This window comes from Gallus gallus, chromosome 3, assembly GCF_016699485.2.
Source record: "Gallus gallus isolate bGalGal1 chromosome 3, bGalGal1.mat.broiler.GRCg7b, whole genome shotgun sequence".
NCBI classification, from domain to species: domain Eukaryota; kingdom Metazoa; phylum Chordata; class Aves; order Galliformes; family Phasianidae; genus Gallus; species Gallus gallus.
In genome coordinates this window covers 104,054,666-104,074,190 of record NC_052534.1, presented here as the reverse complement: position 1 = coordinate 104,074,190, position 19,525 = coordinate 104,054,666, and the positions used below count along the sequence as shown (strand labels likewise).

Genomic DNA, 19,525 nt, shown 5'->3' with positions numbered 1-19,525 from the left:
GAAGTGTTCTCTCCACCTTTATATGTACTGTTTTGCAGAGTATGTTGCACTGTATTCGTATTCAAGCTCTGAGCCTGGCGACTTGACTTTCACCGAAGGTGAGGAAATCCTGGTGACCCAGAAGGAAGGGGAATGGTGGACAGGGAGCATTGATGACAGAACTGGGATCTTCCCCTCCAATTATGTCAGACCAAAGGATCAAGAAGTGAGTTCTTACTTTGAGCCTTGCATAACTCATGATGCTTTTTCTCTATTTTAGTGTATTTCTGTTATTGATACCTGTCTATTAAACGCTGATTTTAAGCAGAGATTAAATTGCTTGACAGGAAAGAGAATCCTAGGGAGCTCAAATCGGTGCTCTAATGACAGCATCCCGTTGTTGGTCTCACAGCAGGATCTCGTTGTTTTGTTAAATAAGGGCTCAGAGTCAAAGCCTCCATATACGTGCCACGTGCTTAAAAACAGCGTAAATAAACTCTACTGGTTTTATTAAACATGAAAAGAATATTGTTGTGTCTTTGTTACAGGGGTCTAGTAATGCTGGCAAAACTGGAACAATAAATAAGAAACCTGGTGAGTGCATTATAACTTTTCAACATTTTGGACTGTGTTTTAAGTGATTAATAAAGCATGCATGTTCATAGCAGTGTTTTAAGGTCTGCCGCTGCGTTTACCTACAAGATAAATACCAGCTTCTTTCTTTGGAAATAGCTCTTAATCGTAGTGAAAATATAACAAAGACAATTAATATCCTTTCCTTTCAGAAATTGCTCAGGTGACTACTGCTTACGCTGCATCAGGAAGTGAACAGCTTAGTCTTGCTCCTGGGCAGCTCATACTTATCCTGAAGAAAAATGCTAGTGGATGGTGGCAAGGAGAGCTGCAGGTGAGTGATTGGAGGGTCAGTAATTCTGACTTGATGAGCAGCAGTGAGGGGTTGTTTGGTTTAATTTGAAATGAACTGAGTAGAGTGCTCTGAAAGCTGGCTGGAAAGTTGTAGTACCTCATTAGAGACTCTTTATTTGGTATGTAAGTGGAATTTCCTTAGAGTAGATACACAGCCCTACTGTGAAATTGTGCACTGAAATAATTAGCTGCACTTAAAACCTTAGAATGTACACATTTGTCAGAACATATTAAGATGCAGCTTTATTTGAGTTTGGTTGTTCCATCCTTTAGCCAGATCTTACCTTTTGAGATGCTTAGTGCTTAATTGCTGTTGGAAGACCAACTTTGTTTTCCATAGGCAGAACTGCGTGTTGCATCTGTTGTGTTTTTCCAGTCCTTAAGCTGTTTTGTTTCTTGACTGTGTAATAATCATTTCAACAGGCAAGAGGGAAAAAGAGACAGAAAGGATGGTTCCCTGCCAGCCACGTGAAGTTACTGGGTCCGAGCAGCGAGCGAACCACATCTGCTGCCCCCTCAGGTGAAGAAAATGGTTTTATTTGTGTTTCGTTTAGAGCGTATAATTGATCTACTTTGATTGTTCACATACTAATTTGAATTAACACTGTGTTTAATGGCCTTATCTTACTGTGCTTTGCTGTCGAAGGTGAAGTCCTACTCAGAATCTGAGTCTTTTGGCATATGTGTCCATTCAGATATTATTTCTGTCCACGAAAGGGAAAATATCCCAAGTGTTTACAGCAATCCTTCATGGGGTCCCTGCCCCAGCCTATGCTATTTGTAAGGCTTTTTAATTTTTCTGCCTGCATTGCAGAGCCACACTCACCTCATTTGGAAACTCCTTACCAAATCCTAGCAAAAACCCTACAGAAAACAAGCAGTCATTGGCAAGCACCTTGGAATTCCATGCACTGCTCTTTCTAAGACGGAAACTGAGCTGTACGTCCCACTGTGTATTTTTCATTTCCATACCTGAGTACAAATGAGATGATTTCACAGAAAAGTAGCTTTTCTGGTTGTGTGGAGGTCCCCACAGCCATGCTTTGGTTGTACAGTGGTTTCCTGGACAAATCTTCCCTTTGCTGGAACTTGCAGCTCATGATGAGCAGTGCACGCTTCCTTTGCTGCATTTTTCTCACAAGTAGAATCTGCAGGATGACCAAACTCACTTTCTGTGCTGAGCCAATGGAAGAGACAGAAGTACACTTGATTCCATAGCAAGCTGTGATTGCATCTGGTGTTTTTCTTTTGTAGCAGTTCACGTGAAATTGTTGTTTCTTTCCTGTGTCTATGCAAGATACTGAAAAACTGCTTCAATGCTTTGTGTCACAGCATTCTGCTAACTTTGCTTTTTCTTCATAGTGTGTCAAGTAATAGCAATGTATGATTACATGGCAAACAATGAAGACGAGCTCAGCTTCTCCAAAGGGCAGCTTATTAACGTGCTGAGCAAAGATGATGCTGACTGGTGGCAAGGAGAAATCAATGGTGTGACAGGTCTCTTCCCTTCCAACTACGTGAAGATGACCACAGATTCTGATCCAAGTCAGCAGTGTAAGCAACAATTTTATTAAAAACCATTTTGTTTCTTTCTTACAAAAGTGCATTACTGTTTTTTGCTTTGAGCTTGGAATTTTGAGTTCCAAACATCAACTGAAGTTATTGGGATTTTAAATACTCTTTCTTTAAATACTGTTCTTTGGAACTCTGTACTTGAAATACTTCTCTATTTAACCTACAAATAACCATCAGATTACCGACCAGCTGGAGTGCAGTAGTGAGAGTGCAAGGGTGAGCTAGGGCGATACACCTGGTGGGTGTCCACCTAAAAGAGCGGCTGATGTACAGATATGTGGTGTTTGATAGCTTGTATTGACTGGAAGCCAGTGCAGGTGTATTATGCTTCATTGTAGGACTTCCACAAGTTTCATAAGCCATGAAAAAAGTGTCTGCTGTAATCATCTTTAACTTAAATTTAACAATTTATCAATTCAGCAAAAGTAATCACAAAGGATTAAAAACCAAAAATTCTAACATTAATAAGTGAAGTAGTCTGTGGCACATGTGTCAGTCTTGGCTCACAGCTGCTCTTGTCCAGCTCTGATAAATAAGGTGTGTGTATCAAAGCAACATTAAACTGAAGCTCATCAGCAACACCCTGAGACCTGAATGCCAGAATATTCGCCTGTCTGAAGCTCAGGCACTTTCCTGAGGATTTTTTTTGCACATAAATATAGGAAATGTTTCTGGTCCCCCACCCACCCTTTTGGTTTTTTTTAGTTGTTGTTTCTTTTGTCAGCTTTCCTCAGAGAAAATTACCACTGCTCTTACTCCTCTTTCAGCTTTTCATCCTTGGGCACTTTAATTAAATCAACGTTTCATCAGTCCATGGCATTTGTGGCTTTGGGAGCCTGTTAGGGTTTGGGTAGGTGATATGAAAGTTGTCCTTTCATATAGCAAGCCGCATCCCTTCACTTGCTGTTTTCTCACTAGGCGGCATCATTTGTATGTTTTGCAGTATAAAGGCATACACCTGGAATTCTGGTTGAGGTATACCCTTAAAGGCCTGCAGCTGATCTGTGGGAGCAGCTTGCACTTGAGATTTGATGAACTTAGTTTAGTTGTTAGAGAAGAATTCCCAAATGTGGTGATGGAGGTCCAGCTTGGGTTAGACAGCTTGACTTGTCTCCTCAGTAGCTGTCGTACCTGGCCAAACCCATTCTTGAGGTTTTATTTGTAGTTAAATTACATCTGTGCTAATGTTCCTGGTAAGACATTTTTGTTTTATGTATTCTAAATGTTTCTGACTGACTGATGTCAAAAACAGCTGCATTTAGATTGAACCTAAACTACTTTTGATTGGACTTATCTAAAAGATTGACGTATTCCTTTGGAAACTTTTTGTTTGCACACTATTTGGATGAAATAACATAGATTACATCCAGACAGGTCATGAAATTAAGGTTCTGGCTGAGCATTTCACTCAGAGGGTGGTGACACACTGGAACAGGTTCATTCCTGGAGGCATTCAAGGCCAGGCTGGATGTGGCTCTGGGCAGCCTGGTCTGCTGGTTGGCGACCCTGCACATAGCAGGGGGTTGAAACCAGATGATCATTGTGGTCCTTTTCAACCCAGGCCATTCTATGATTAAACACTCCTGAATTCTTCAAAAATGAGAAAGATCTTAGCTTATCACACTGGTGACTTGTGTAGCTGGATGTGATGAGTGCAAGATGGTTACATATAACATAAATTTTTAATAAAAGCAGTCCTGAGATCAAATTGCAATTGGAAACATTTGATGGGATTGTCTTTCTCATTGTTTGCTGATAGATCATTAGGCTGTCTTGTTCTCAGCCTTTGGATTGTGGTTGTGTGAAGAGAGTTGTCCTTTGAGATTGCATTGACAGGGCCAGCCAGCAGCAGTCAACAAAGAGCAGGTGTCATCCCTACTTGGTTGGTGTGAATATTGCAGTGCATCTGTTGACAAACGCAACTTTCTCTCAGTGTCTCTCCTTGCCAGTTGAATGTAGGAGTATTTGAATGGGATCAAGCAGATTGGGTTTACTCATAGAGTTTTGAGGTGTGTGACAATTCTGCTTTCCCCTCAAATTTAAACTCTGTTATATGGACCACCTTTTTATCCAGTCTTTACTGGGGCTTACTGGTTATCCCTGTGCTGCAGACCTCCCTAACAAGCTTCTCCTTAGGTAGTTCTTCTCTTGAGCTGTGTCAGTAGCTCTCTGGGCAGAAGAAATTGTGCTGACAAGGATCATTTCTTGTTGGGGTGAATTCTGGCATAGGGCTTTGCAAGGAAAAACCAATTCAGGGTGCTATAGCTCTGCCAGCAGCTCTCTTACTACAACCTAGGCTTTGGTCATGGTAGAACAGAAAATACTGAGTCATGTTCTCAGTGACCATGTGTCAGTAAGAGTTGTTCACGTTTGATTAGCCCTTGTTCTAATATCTGGCCCAAGTCATCCACATAAAGAAGATGTGCAGGAGGCTTTAAAGCATAAGTAGCTGTAGATTTACCTAAAGGAATAATAGGTGTTACCTTCTGTGTTACCTTTGAGCGCTTGCTCATCCATTTAGAGTGAGATCTTGTGCACGGCCGGTATCTCCGTGGTGCAGACCTGCCATGTGTTCTTCCTGCTCTTGGCAAGCATAGGGAAGCAGTGTGAATTTCCTGGATGTTTTTAGGAATGCTACTGGATCAACCCAGTTTCCCCCTCAGAACCTTACTTCTACACATGACATGTTGGAGAGATGAGCCGAGTCCTGTCCTTTCAACAAGGAGCTGCCTTTCCAGAATTTTCTCTGTGCGTGAAAGTTCATAATTCCTGTTCAGCATCACCTGATTAGTGAAGCTGACCCTTTTTCAAGGATGTTCATAGGGAAGAACTAAGTTCTGCACTGATGTGCTTGGGGTGGGTGCATTTGTGTATCTTTGTATGGACAACACATATTAAGGCACTCAAAGTTACTGCCAAGGAACTTCTCTTTTTGGTTAGGCAGTAAGAGCTCATGGTACCAGTGGCTTTGAAGCATTGCATGCCACAGATCTGAGTGCACTTTCTAAACTGAAGATTCCCAGACATTGTAAGGTTTTGTTCAACAGAATATTCCCCCCCTTATCCAGGAAGCAAATGTGAAATTGGTCCTTATTGTCACGTTGTCATTCTGTGTGTCTAAAAAGATGCAGTGAATCTCAGTCAGGTCTTCTCAAGCTTCCACATCTGGGCTGCGAGCTGAAGGAGAGCCCATAAATCCAGGGCGTACATCTGCCTTTACCCTGACATAGCAGTGCCTGCTCTAGATCTCGTGGCCTTGGGTTTCTGATGGGAATATTGAGCGATGTGGACAAATACCAGAGACACTATTTTGTCATTTCAGCCTTGGAACATAGTAGAGCAGGTTGATTTGTGTGTGCCTATATGAATCAATTGCAATGAAGTTTTTCATTACAAGTCTACGCTCTGCTTACCTGAGTCTCATCACAAGTTTTTTTTAGGAGAAATCCTGACTTTGTTGAAGTCTTGGGGAATTTTGCTCTTGACTCTTACAAGGAGCCTAGGGCTTGACTTGGCGTGTTAAGTCTGCGTAACAGAAGGCTTCCTTGGGAAGAGACTTTCTTCAGCTGAGTCATTGCAGTGTGTCTCTGAGTCAGTGATGACTGTCACAGCTGCTCAATACTGCGTGTTTTTATAGCTCTAAAACTGCAAGAGTAGAAGCGTATGATGTCTGTTTTCAGAAAGCTGTGTTGGTCATTCCTTTCCAACCTTTTTGGTGTTGTTCTGTCTGTCCGTAGAACTCATATGTTTCACTCTTCAAATTTATGTTCATTTTATCCTTCATTTTTTTTTTGTTTTTTTTAGGACCCAATGTTGTCTTCCAGTGTGAAAGCACCCCAGAGACCCACTATCCGAGTTTGACTGTAGCGTGGAGGCAGGGTGGCCAGCCCTGCTCACGTATCTCTGAAACAATCCTTTTGCTTCGCTTGAATGCTAGATCCAGTCAAGAAATTAGGTTATCCTGGGTTTTCTTATCTACAGTTACCATTGATTTGTAAAAGAAAGGATAGTGGGTCTTTGTGTGGCTTTCACTGCTGCTCATTCTTGTTTCCTTTAGCATTTTTCTTTGGCGTTGATAATCCTTGATCATTAGCATGCATATCCAGTTATCGTTTGCATGGTGGGATTGCAGGCACACAAAGACCCACTATTTGCACAGTTTAGCTGCGCTGTTTTGAATGGGGAGTTGTGTTCTTTTGATGTTGTAATGTACATACTTTGCAGAATTAAAATGTTTGCTGATTGCTGTTTCAATTTACTTGATTTAATCTCCTACATATTGAGCTTTTAAAATTGACAGCCTGTAGGGCTCACCCAGAAAACAAAACCTCCCTGTTTCAGCTTCTGGTGGTCACTGTGATTACAAATATATTCCATGATCCAAGGTTGAGATCTGTTAGCTCTGGGGCAGTCGTGCCTCTAAGTAACCTTTTTATTGAGGAAAGAGATCTTAAGCATAGAATGGAAGATATGTATTTGTTTTCTTCCTTCGCAGTAGCCCTGTGGTAGGAATTCAGGTTGTTTTGGCTCAATATGCCCTATCCTTAACCAATATCCTTTAAGTATTTTATTCTGACAACTCACTGATGCTTTCAGTTTTGGCCAACAGCAAATCGTAGCGGTTAGTGCAGTAAGTACTTACACACCCTCTGTGCTATCAGCCCCCTCCCTGCCAAACGCACAGGCAGCCCTGGCAAAGAGGTGCTGGCAGAAAAGGAACACTAAGAGACACCTGGAGCTGAAGGCAGAGAATCTGGGTTTAAGACAGGGGGCACAGTTACACTACGCTACCACTGTTGGTGTGAGGAGGGAGGGAGCAGAACTGCAGGGCTGTAACCCTGATGCCCCTCTGGATGAAAGGAGTCAGCAGCAACAGGCTGCTTGTCTGAGGAGTTAGTACTGTGATCCCATTGGAACAGGAGAGATGTAGGTAATTTAATTAATCTATTTAATTTAGTTGGTTTCTGAACTCGGTAACGAAACAGCAAAGGTCACTTATGCAATCAGAAGTGTTTACAACCCACCCCGTGTTTACTATACATACGTATCTGTGAATGTTGTAAAGGTACGACCAGGAAAAGGTTGGTCAAACTGCAGAGACATAACAGCCTTTCTCCAGCACCTCTTTAGAAAGAGCGGAATGTATTTAATATGCTTTATCCAATAGTGTATATGTGCCCTTTAGGTCAGAGGTATCTCTTTTGTGCAATATTGACCACAGCAATGTGCCTACAGAAAACTACAAATGGATTTTTACTCTGGATGTATTTTGTCTCAGCCAGTATTTTGCTACGGAATGAGATTGTGTTGCTGTAGGCAGATGACGTGCTCAGTAATTTCTCTAGTGTTCTGCCTGACTTGATTGCCTTTTGAAGCTATGTTTTTCAGTATTTCTGCTAAAAGATGCTGAATGGTATCAAGCAGTCCCTCCCTATGGTCTAATAATGTGGTGATCTTACAAATTGCCCCATGTCCACAAGGCACTGCTTGCCTATGGGATTGGAGCTCAGCTGACTTCCCAACGTTCGGTGATTTACTTGAGTGCCAAACTGCTGCTAATTCAGGGAAAAAAGGGAAAAGAACTTTACATCCCATCTGGAATGATGCAGGAAAAACAGCATTATGGCATTGGGCAAAAGCAGCTGGCCTTGCACCCATTCTTGGGTGGTACAGTTGGGGGGTGTATGAGGACCACCTCGCACAAGCAGCCCGACGTTGGGGTATGTAGGTGGTAATAATCATTGAAACAGCTGCCCCTCTACTTAAACTGATGAGTACTTTCATAAACTGATGGGGGCTTTCACAGCTTCTCCTGGTGTTTCAGTATTACCTGAGTACGCACCAGATCTTCTAACTAATAATAATGATAATAAGTAGGCTTTACTAATGCTGATTGGAAAAACCTCAGCCCCTGCCTTTGTGCACATCAGGCGCAGTTGCCTGAGAGCTCTCTCTGTTCTCCTGTCGTGTGCTGGAGCAGAAAGAGCTGTACAAATATATCAGGTTATCAGTAGGAAAGGCTGTGCCGAGGGTGTATTAAAGGCTGGATTTTAAAACAAGGTGTAGCTATAGAGCTGTATTAATTTGGGGGAAGAACGTTGGTCTTGGAGCAGCTGAGGACAGGGTGAAAACAAGAGATACCCGCTGAACTGCTGATCCCCTCTCTGGCCCTGAGAGCCCAAATGCTTCTCAGAGCAACGAGACATTAACAATTAAATCTGAAGCCATCCAGGAGAGCAAAAGGTGGCATTGCCTGCAACACAGTACTTGCTTAGTACTGTTTTCTATGAAAATGGGGGCCGTTGTGTAACTGGGTGTCCTACCAGCCCGTATTTTTTCCATCCCAATGCTTTGTCAGATTGTATCCCTGTGTGTTTCTGAGTGGGGTTCACCACCTGTGCATAGATCTGCTCGTAGGAACGCTGGCAAACTGTGCCCTGCAGTGGCATTGGGAGCTGCTGTGGGGCAACGCTGCTTCCATGTAATGAACCAATAAACTGCTGCTGAACGGTGTGTGCTGCCTTAAAATATCTTCTGTTGTTCTCTTTGAGTTGGAGTATTAATGTGTGAGGATGACTGTCTGGACATGCAAATGCAGGCTGTGCTTAGCATGAGGCAATTGTTCATCTTTGGGTTGAAACAAAGTTGTAAGATAACTATGCAAATGTACTTTATTAAAGGGACACATAAATGGACCCAGCTTGTCTGTTGTGGTTTTTTGTTCACCTGAGGACATCTTTTCCCATCTGAATAGCCGGGTATGTGCGTTACGCTGCCTGGGTATGTGACGCAGTGACTGAGTCTTGCTTTTCACCTCTTGCAAACTGAATCATAAATTGCCGCTGTTGTGGTGGAAAGAGTGTACTGCACTCAGCAGTTAGGGGAGTTTGGGCAAAATTCTGATGGAAAACTGCCCTTTTCATGGGCTGCAGGAGGCACAGAGGTGTCTGACCACCGCAGGCATGGCAGGTGGACACTGCTGTGGTGTGCCAGCAGCTGTGGGTGCTGTTCATCAGCACCATCCATCTGTGCTCAGCCTGGAATGAAGGGACTGCGTAATGCTGGTCCATGGCACTTGTGACAAGATGTACTTTTTCTATGGTAGCCTAGGAGAAAAAGATAATACGGACACACACAAAAAGGACAAACCGACCAACAAAGCACACTCTACTCAGCACACCCCAAACTTGGACAAACCTACAGCCCTAAACGAACCAAACTTCTTACATGTGTAGTTTATGCATAGACCACCTCTGTCCCTATGTGGTCTTCACTGTTGGGCTTGCTTAGATCTAGCTTGATCCTTCAGGGAAAGTGCTTGAGCACTCCGTGAGGCTTGAGGTGTCTTTCCAAGAGTTTTCACTTTCTAAATGGGTGTTTATTTTGTTGCTTGTGTGGGGAAATTCATGGGAATTGGGCAAAGCATGTGGTGCCTGAGCAGATTTCCTTCAGAAAGTGTCCTCCTTCCCCTAGAACTTATCTCATATCCTAAATATGTCAGTAGTGCACTGCTCTGTGATTAGGGTCCATGTCTCAAAGGTACCGGGCTCACAGCAGCTCCGTAGACGTGCTCAGGAGGGAGCAAGGCAGACCTGCCCTGGGTTCCTTGGGCAGCCTGGTGTTGCTTTGCTGTTGCAAGCCAGAAGCCAAAGCAACAGCTTTCTGCTGCCAAGAAAGGAAGCTCCTGGCTGTTAAACTAGCAGGAAAGTCCCGGTTCATTTTCTGCCAGGGTGTGAACTGGAGGTGAGCTGAGTGCCAGAGCTGGTGCAGGGAGAGGGGCAGCAGGAATGTGGGAGGAGAATGGGCAGAGATGCAGGCTCACCATTCTGTGCCAGGGAATCAAGAGGTTACTGTGGCTGCTGTACAAAACATTGGCAAGTATGTTAGGTAGGCTGATCTATTCTCTCCTTTGCTTTTCTTCCCTTCAGATTCCAGTGCCAACACAAGCCTTCTAAAATCAGATTAAATGGATTCCACGCTATGTTTTCATGCCTGTATCATCAGACCCATCCCAAGTCAGAGCTTTTGAGCAGTGATGATTTAAACATAAACTAGTACTCAACCACTGATCCCAAAAGCTGTGAGAGTCCAAGTGCAGGGTTACTGCACAGCCATCTGAGTCAGCTGTTGTTTTGTATCTGGCAATAAGCTTTATAAATCATACCTATCCTTGGTGTGTATGAAAGGTGTGTTTGCCTCCCAGAGTTTGCTTCAGCTTGATGTTTATGGAATGAGACAGACACAAATGCAAGAGTACATGTGTTTCTAACAGTTATGATACAAGCATACAGTAACAGGAGCTTCAGTACTTTGCTGTCCCTGTTGTAGGGCTGCATGTTGCGATAGAAAAAAGAAGCACTTTGTCAAAGCTGAGATTGGAGGTCTAAGTGTGGGCAAACGAAGTACAGTTACTGTACAAGCTCTGACTGTCCTAAAATGCAGTGTGTCAGGAACTAGCTGAACTTAAATCCAGCTATGTACATGAATGGCACTAGATCAGAAGCAGCACACGTTTAACCAAAGTCAATCTTGATGGATTATGCAATACCAAACTTCATAGGAATCACACCAGGCTAAAATTTCACTCTTTTTTTTCTTCTAATTTTATCCTCATTATAACTTTGGAAGCAACTAAGGCTCAAAGCAGCATTCTCTGCAGCTGGAAGAGCTGCAATCCCAAAGCTCTTTGTATGAAGTAGAATTTATTTAGTTCTTGTTCAGAAGCTTAGCTTAAAGTTCAAGATTCTTCTGGATGTATTGCAGCAGAACTGAAAAGCTCTCACTTTACATCTGGCTGTTGCCTTTTCTGGTGTAGATTTTATCAAAATTGGATGCAGCTGCATCAAATGATAGATATGTACTCTTAAATAAACTGTAATTGTTTCTTTTTTTTTTCCCTTGCTCCCTTGCAGTGCTCTGCTAGCACGTGATGGCCAACAGGTGGATCAGAGTTGCACTTTACTACCTTTCTTTACGCATCTAAACATATTTACTGCTTTGTTTTTGCCACATTTTGTTTGGTTACTAAACCTCAAACACTGCTGTCACATTTACTAACACATATGATGAAGAGAAAAGGTGTGACACTGTAGAGTCTGCATGTTACCATAGAGAACTGGATTTGTGTCATTGAATGTTCTCTGTGTCCTCATGCATGGTTTGAATTAGTTGTACTCAGTGCATCAGAATAATTCAATGTATCTCTGGCTCATTTGGTTTCTAAACTAAAAAAAACTGTAAAGCTATGCATCACAACTTTGCAAATTTATCCTGGTGGTTTGAATAATAAATTAATAGCTGAGGCAGAGTACTTGAGAAACAGGGTCGAGATTAAAGGTGCCGTGCTATAAATCAGCACCAGACACATTCTAGATGACTTCATCTCACAGCAGACATTTTGTAAGGTAAGGGGAAAACATGACTTCAAAAACAGGGTTGCAGAAAATATGTAGGAAGTTACAGGAAGTCAGGAATCCTTATTCTGCATCACAGCATGGGAAGAAGGGATGCTCACAGGAGTGAAAAGGTGGCAGACTCAAAACAGCCATAAAGAGAGCAGGGTGCAAACCACAATCAGTTGAAACCCAGTGCTGCTGTGGACAGAGGCTTTAAAAGGAAGTGCTGTGTATAGTGTGACCCTTGGGCTGGTGTATGTTGATATAACTTTGTGAATTCATCACATCTGAAGGCTTGAGTGGTATCTGAACTACTGGCTTGCTTCTTGTAGGGTGTGCTGATCTCCAAAGCCTCGATACCATGCAGCCAATGGAAAGGAAGAGGCAGGGTTACATCCACGAACTCATTCAGACGGAAGAAAGGTATATGGATGATCTTCAGCTTGTCCTGGAGGTGAGATGCCTTCATGTGGAAGTGTTTGGAAAAACACCACCTTTGTCCTTAATAATAGCAGTGAAGAGATGCTTAAGAATTGTGAAATGCTGGAGGAATGCAGGAAGGTTGTGTGAGCACCTCCCTTTCCTCGTGAATGTTATGTGGTTGTCCAACAGACTAAAAATCATGTGAAAAACAAAGCAAAATCAGTGCTGACCTAACTAAGGGGAGAGCGAGTGATTTTTTTCTCCAAAGAGCTGCTCACCTTTCTGATTGTTTTGATTGCAGGTTTTCCAAAAGCCAATGGCTGATTCGGGTTGTCTCACAGAAGGGGAAATGGGGCTGATCTTTGTTAACTGGAAGGAACTCATCATGTCAAATACCAAGTTACTGAAGTGGGTACTTGTATTTTCATCTCGTGTTTTTGTGTGTATGTGCTGTGTATGCAATGTTTGCATTCAGGACAGCTGAATACAAAGCTGGACGGTAATTTCTTTTCTCTTTAGAGCCTTGCGAGTGCGTAAAAAAACAGGAGGAGAAAAAATGCCAGTGCAGATGATTGGGGACATCTTGGCAGCAGAGCTGTCACACATGCAGGCCTACATTCGGTTCTGCAGCTGCCAGCTTAACGGGGCTTCATTGCTGCAGCAGAAAACTGATGAAGAAGCTGATTTCAAAGACTACTTAAAGGTATCTTGTTCAGCAGCCTTTGTACCTTTGCATTTCCTCACTGACAGCATGTCTAACCAGCACTGACCAGATCAGGATAACCCAGAGGAGTAAATCTTGCAAAAATAAGGCGAGAGTCTTCCAAGGAGTGGAGGTTTATATGCATTTTCAGCAAGTACTTTACTCTGCTTCCCATTCTGTCTCTCATTACTTTGGCGTAGTGGTTAACCTTAGGAAGCTACAGAGACAGTGTCTGCACCTTCCCAAAATCCATGTGGTCAAAAGGGGGTGGAGTCTGTGGAGTTTAAATAAGAAAGCTGTTGGGCTGAATATGCTCTGCAATGTGCAAACCAACGGGGCATGAGGTTGCAGCAGGGGCTGGGCCTTCAGTTGCACATTGTGAGCGTCACAGACAGGCAGCTGCAGAAAGAAATGAGGAATCGCTGCCGTATTGCAGCTGATGCTGTACCTTTGAAACCATGAAAGGAGAAATGCCAGAACTTGTTGACATCAGGCATTTGCTTTTTTCATTGTTCTGGGTTTTTTTTTCAACCTGAGTGGAGCATATTATGTCAGAATAAAAGCTAGAATGGTTTGTATGTTCAGACTCTGCATGGGCAATGGTGCTACAGTGCTGTGCTGGCGAAGCATCTGGGCACAATGACAGAGCTGACTTTCCTGTTTGTTCTAGATACAAGTGGACTGTATTGTTTGCTAACCTAAAAGTCTGAGATTTCTTGGAAAGCCTGAAAAAATAAAATCTGATCAGACCCTTTTCAGTGCAGTGAAGCAGCTGTTTCTTGATGAGTAATATGATGTCTCTGGATTGCACTGTAGAAACTCGCTCTGGATCCTCGCTGCAAAGGAATGCCCCTCTCCAGTTTCCTCCTGAAACCCATGCAAAGAATAACACGCTATCCTCTGCTTATAAAGAGTGTGAGTACCCTGAGCGACATCTTGTACGAGAATGCTTTTGATTTTGGTCTCTGTAGCAAAAGAAAAAAAAGCCTTATCTCTTCACGGGGATTTCTGGAAGAGTGTGGAGAACTATTTCCTGTGCTTACCTCCATTTTTGTCTTGGTTCCTCCCCATTTTGTTCTGCACCAGATTCTAGAGAATACTCCAGAAAATCACCCAGATCACAGTAACCTCAAGCTTGCCTTGGAGCGTGCAGAAGAGCTGTGTTCTCAGGTTAATGAAGGGGTGCGTGAGAAAGAGAATTCAGACCGGCTGGAATGGATACAGTCCCACGTGCAGTGTGAAGGCCTTGCTGAGGTAACTGTGCTGCAGTGCTCTGTGGCAGAGACAGTGTCAGTTTGTTTTTGGTTTGGGATGGCCAGAGCAGGGGAGTCTCCTTCTCTGGAGATACTTAAAACCTGCTTGGATGCTTTCTTGTGTAACTTACTGCAGAGAAGCTGCTTTAACAGGGGGTTGGACTAGAGGAGCTCCAGAGGTCCCTTCCATCCACTACAGTCCTGTGATTCAGTGAATTGAGAGTGCTTGCCCACATCCCATACTGTGACGTGATCCACTGCTGATCTCTTGGCAGAGGTGTTGCTTACAGCTGTAATATGATGAGCCCCCATTGTTCAAGTGTTATTTGACAGTGGGGAATCTCCGTTTACCAGTGTATAATTAATACCATTCAAACAGTTAAACAAACAGAAGTAACTCCCAACCCCAAAGTTCTGCTCGTGCTGCCTTTGGGCTAATTCAGGTGTACACTTTGAGACAGTCTTCAAAATGAAGTGTGGTGTCAGTTCTCATTGACTGTAAGGAGCCAGGGTTGGACAGAGAACAGAGCCCAGCAGGATCTGTCCTGGTGCCATTATGTTCCTATTCGGCCATAAGAGGTGACCTGACTGCAGACTTCATGGACTCCTTATATAAACAGAACTTCTGGACAGCAGAAGGGCAGCCATGAGGTGAATGCTGGTCCAGACTCGAGCATTTATTGTTTGTAAGTAGATTTAACCTGCTTACAATGGTGAATGGTGCTGACACCATGACAGATAGTGAGACAGCTTCCCTCTTCGTCACTGGCAATGCCGTATTCACTAAGTAAGAGAAAAGAGGATCTTGAGCAGTTTGAGCAATTTCTATCATGAACAGGGACTAATGCCTGCATTCACTTGCTGCTGCTCATGGATTTTTGTCTCTCCTAGCAACCTGTATTCAATTCCCTCACAAACTGCTTGGGACCGCGGAAGCTCCTGCACAGCGGCAAGCTCTACAAGGCAAAGAGCAGCAAGGAGCTGTATGGCTTCCTGTTCAACGACTTCCTGCTGCTTACCTACATGGTCAAACAGTTTGTCTCTTCCGGCTCTGATAAACTGTTCAGCCCCAAGTCCAACTCCCAGTTCAAAATGTACAAAATGGTGAGTGCAGGGGTGCCCTGTGGTCCTCTTGATACGGAGTAGTTTTTCTTTCAGTCCTTTGTTGCCTCCTTTATGTGGTGATCTGATTGTTCTTATATCCTTCAACTTTCAAATACCCTGCAGAAAAACCATAAAGCCCTGCAGAAAAACCATATACTTAAATATCCTTGTAGAGTTTCAGCTTAATGTTGGGGTAATGACACCAAAGCAATGTTTGCTTTTCTTTCAGCCTGTTTTCCTTAATGAAGTCCTAGTGAAATTGCCTACAGACCCTTCAAGTGATGAGCCAGTTTTCCACATATCACACATTGACAGAGTTTACACACTTAAAACTGACAACATCAACGAGCGGTGAGTAGCGCAAATGTGAATTTGAGGTACCTTTCTGAACGTGGCTGAGGCCTGTGTTCCTGGTGAGCAGGACAGGGGTTAGCTACCCCATCAGGATCTGAACTCCTCTGACTCTTCTGTGAATTACAAGTTTTCTTTCGCTTTGTTCTGCTTGCAGAGCAGAACTCTTGCAGTTGGATATAGCATTGCATCTACTGCTCTCAGATGTTGTAGCTGTATAGAAGAATAGTTTATGACTGCCAAGTCCTGCATCCCACAGGATTTTTCCCCAGTCCTGGTCAGTCTTCCATGTAACCCCGCAATTTGTAATAAAACGGCCATTCCAATTTCATTTATTTAGGCTCATATGGAAGCGTGCCATAAGAATTAATGTGAAGCCTCTGCATCTTTAGTCCCTAAGTGAACTTGACTTGTGATGCCTCTGAAATCCAGTAAATAAAAAATGGCAAAAGAGGATGGGGCAGAGCCGATGATGATGAGGGATTTCCTGCCTATGGTACAACTCTTATGTTGGGATTGCTCTTTGCAGCACTGCTTGGGTCCAGAAAATCAAAGCAGCATCTGAGCAGTACATTGAAACTGAGAAGAAAAAACGTGAAAAAGCATATCAAGGTACTGAGTTCTGTCTTCTTCCCTCACCCACCCAGACACCAGTGTGTTCTGAACGATGCTGTGCATCTCTGGGGGGATCTTTCTTCAAAAACTGCCAGTTTTTATGGTTGCAGCCAATTTCTGACTTCTTCATTTCCAGCTCGCTCACAGAAGACATCGGGAATAGGACGTTTGATGGTGCACGTGATTGAAGCAACAGAGCTGAAGGCCTGTAAACCCAATGGTAAGTGATGGAAATAATCTCACGTTCCTGTAGGGTTTGGAAAGACTCATTGAGAGCAGTCTAGCAATCTGGGAAATGTGGTTACAGCTGCAACTCCTGGACAAATCTGCCATTGTTTAGCTTCAGAGAACTGAATGGAGAAACATCTCTGTGCTGCTATAGGATCTAGGGATATGTAACCCCACATCTTCTGGACAGCAGTGCAGATGTGTGTCCAAGCAGCCTGTGGACAGGGTGGGAGGTTTTGGCACTGCTGGGGTGTTTCACTGCTGCTTCTGTGCTTAGGGAAGAGTAACCCGTACTGTGAAATCAGCATGGGCTCTCAGAGCTACACGACGAGGACTATGCAGGACACCTTGAACCCCAAGTGGAACTTTAACTGCCAGTTCTTCATTAAGGATCTGTATCAGGATGTCCTCTGTATCACCATGTTTGACAGGGATCAATTCTCTCCTGACGGTAAGTGCGTGAACATTTGTTTTAGGAAAATAAAGCGTTCTTGTGACTTGGGATTCATGGATCTTCACCAACAGTCTGTAGATAAAATTGTTTCCTGCAAAATGTTGTGTAAAAAGCGATGCTTCCATACTGAAGAGGCTGAATAGCTGTCCAGAGCCAACAGTCAGATTCAATCCCACTCAGGCTTTTCTATCAGGAACAGAATTATTTTTTGTCAAGCTGGGAAGAAACTGAAAGAAGTTTTTGTCTGTCATTGTAGGCAGTGCCTGAAAATAAAGTGCTAGGTTATGTTTACACAGCAATAACTTGATAAGCTTTCTTTTGCTTGGAAACCAAATATTTTTTGCAGTCTGCTTCTGGTAGTCTTTAAAGGTGAAATGAGACAGAAGTGTAAATAAAAGTTGGCTGAGCCAAAGTACTTAACTTTTTTATGGTCTTTGTAGCAATGCAGCTGACATGTAAACAGGTGCCATCACTTAGTTGTCACTTTGAGATTGTCACTTGTCATAAATTTTAGATGTCAAAGATAGAACATTTCAAATGTGATAGTACAAAAACATTAACGCTGGAAGGAACAATGGAATAACCAAAAGTAGTGCCTGAAATCAAAGTCTGCGTGGTGAGGAAATGGTGTGATGCTGAAAAACTGCTGTGCAGCCCTGAGTGCCCCTGTCTGACAGGCTTCCCCTTCAGGTGTCGCATGGTGCTCCCCTGCGCAGCATGTAGCACTGCTGACTAACGTCGCGCTTTCAGATCTCCTGAGCTTCATGTCTGTGCTTAATGACATCTTGTGCTCATTTTTGTACAACAGATTTTTTGGGTCGCACTGAAATTCCGGTAGCAAAAATCCGAACAGAACAGGAGAGCAAAGGCCCCACGACCAAGCACTTACTGCTGCATGAAGTGCCAACCGGTGAGGTCTGGGTCCGTTTTGACCTGCAGCTCTTTGACCAGAAAACACTCCTCTGAGAGCACTTCTTTAATTTATGAAGGACAAATGAAGCTGACGGATTGAACTTTCTTATAAGATTCCTTGCCCTAAGCTCCTCATTAAGTAAGATACCTGCTGCTTTCCGATTCCCTCAGTCACTGGTTGCATTTAGTCCCTTGCTGCGTTCAAAGCTGTCATTGATCTATGCAAACACAGATGTTACTGTGTATACAGTACTATAGCTCAGTGCCTTTTTATTACGTTGGAATATATTGTTTTTGGATGCCAATGTTTTCATTTTCAGGGCCATAAAAAGTATTAGGTAGAAATGGGGCATCAAAATGTATGTGTATTTTACCACGTAGTCTAACAAGCAGACTGAGGAATGGTTTAGTTTTGCACTAGAATCGTTCCGTTTGAAATCTGAAAAGTGATATCCACTGGAATCTTCCTGTCTCAGGACGATAGTTTTAAAGATGAAATGCTGAAGAAGCCTTAGCACTGGAGAGTTCTCCAATCTATTGTATATTCTTTAAGAATCAAGTGTAGTTCTTCACTCGACTTAGTTCTGCACTGAAATCAGTAACTGCAACTTGATTTTTCTTTCCACTTCAGTTGGATGAATCGTTCTCTGCTGAGACAATGTCATTGTAAAAAATGAACTAGGAACAATGTTTTAAATACTGTGACCCACAATAATGTGGAAAAATACTTTCTAGCTTTTGGTTTTCCTAAATCTAAGTTATTTGTGTACAGTTCCTTGGTTTTGCAGACCTCCATGTGAATCTTGAAGCTTTGACATTGCCAACATTGTATATAGAGAGTAAAACATAAGTTTATTAATGTAATTTGTCTACAGATGTCTATTGATGCATAGTGACTTTTAAAAAGTATATTTTATTGTACAAGGGAATGTGAAATAATGAGAAAAATTTACTTATGGAATTAAATTCAAGAGAAGTTTGTGCAAAGTTTAAAATGTTTGCTCGGAGGAAGTGTTAGCACAGCATTCATCTACAAGATGAGACTGGCTGCAAGCAAAAACCTTCAGGGCACCAAAACTAGGGCTGGTTTAAAGAAGATTGTAAATGGTTTGATACATGGTAACCATTGTACTGTCTCCTTCAGCTGCTTTGTTGAAAAAGCACAGCATGCAATTATGAACAGCAGGTGCCCTTGTTTTCTGTGGGTGCCGCAATACCTCCTGGTGTCTGACGGTTCCACACTTGACTGCCATCTGTGTACCCTCCTGTTACAGAGCTGAGTCAACCTCTGTTACTTTTAACAGTTTTCTGCGGTTCAGTATTTCTAATCCTAAATAAAACTAAATCTTGGCAACGCTTGAGAGATTGTGTCTGTGCTGTGGGGCAGAGAGAGCTGCTGTTGTTCTCAGGCTTCAACATTGGAGCTGCTGTGCAGTCACAGCATGGGGAGGTGGGGACCACAGCAGAACAGCACGTGCATCTCTAGGGCACCAGCAGCTCCATGCAGTATTGCAACACCTGAAGCTAAATGCAAGCTTTGCCATTCCCCTGCCCACTGCTGGAAGTAACAGCAGCAGTGTTTCATACATTTCTTTGACTGCTGGGT

The 19,525-nt window shown here is 43.0% G+C and overlaps 1 protein-coding gene across 11 annotated transcripts in view; it reads left to right on the top strand.

Annotated features, from left to right (window-relative positions):
* ITSN2 (intersectin 2) overlaps nt 1-19,273 on the top strand; it is a 68,452-nt gene extending 49,179 nt beyond the window's left edge. For 10 of the 11 annotated variants that reach the window (XM_015285036.4, XM_419989.8, XM_015285035.4 and 7 more), the window contains 16 exons: nt 39-205; nt 528-573; nt 765-886; nt 1,330-1,426; nt 2,269-2,460; nt 12,209-12,330; nt 12,601-12,707; nt 12,819-13,002; nt 13,819-13,917; nt 14,089-14,256; nt 15,147-15,359; nt 15,589-15,710; nt 16,240-16,322; nt 16,462-16,545; nt 16,831-17,004; nt 17,816-19,273. In XM_015285036.4, the coding sequence (XP_015140522.2) occupies nt 39-205; nt 528-573; nt 765-886; nt 1,330-1,426; nt 2,269-2,460; nt 12,209-12,330; nt 12,601-12,707; nt 12,819-13,002; nt 13,819-13,917; nt 14,089-14,256; nt 15,147-15,359; nt 15,589-15,710; nt 16,240-16,322; nt 16,462-16,545; nt 16,831-17,004; nt 17,816-17,973 (2,138 nt within the window). In that variant the 3' untranslated portion in view covers nt 17,974-19,273. Of the gene's footprint in view, nt 1-38; nt 206-527; nt 574-764; nt 887-1,329; nt 1,427-2,268; nt 2,461-6,285; nt 9,177-12,208; nt 12,331-12,600; nt 12,708-12,818; nt 13,003-13,818; nt 13,918-14,088; nt 14,257-15,146; nt 15,360-15,588; nt 15,711-16,239; nt 16,323-16,461; nt 16,546-16,830; nt 17,005-17,815 lie in introns of those variants that run through there. The other variant, XM_040698014.2, reaches the window with a different exon arrangement.
* The last annotated feature ends 252 nt before the right edge of the window (nt 19,274-19,525 follow it).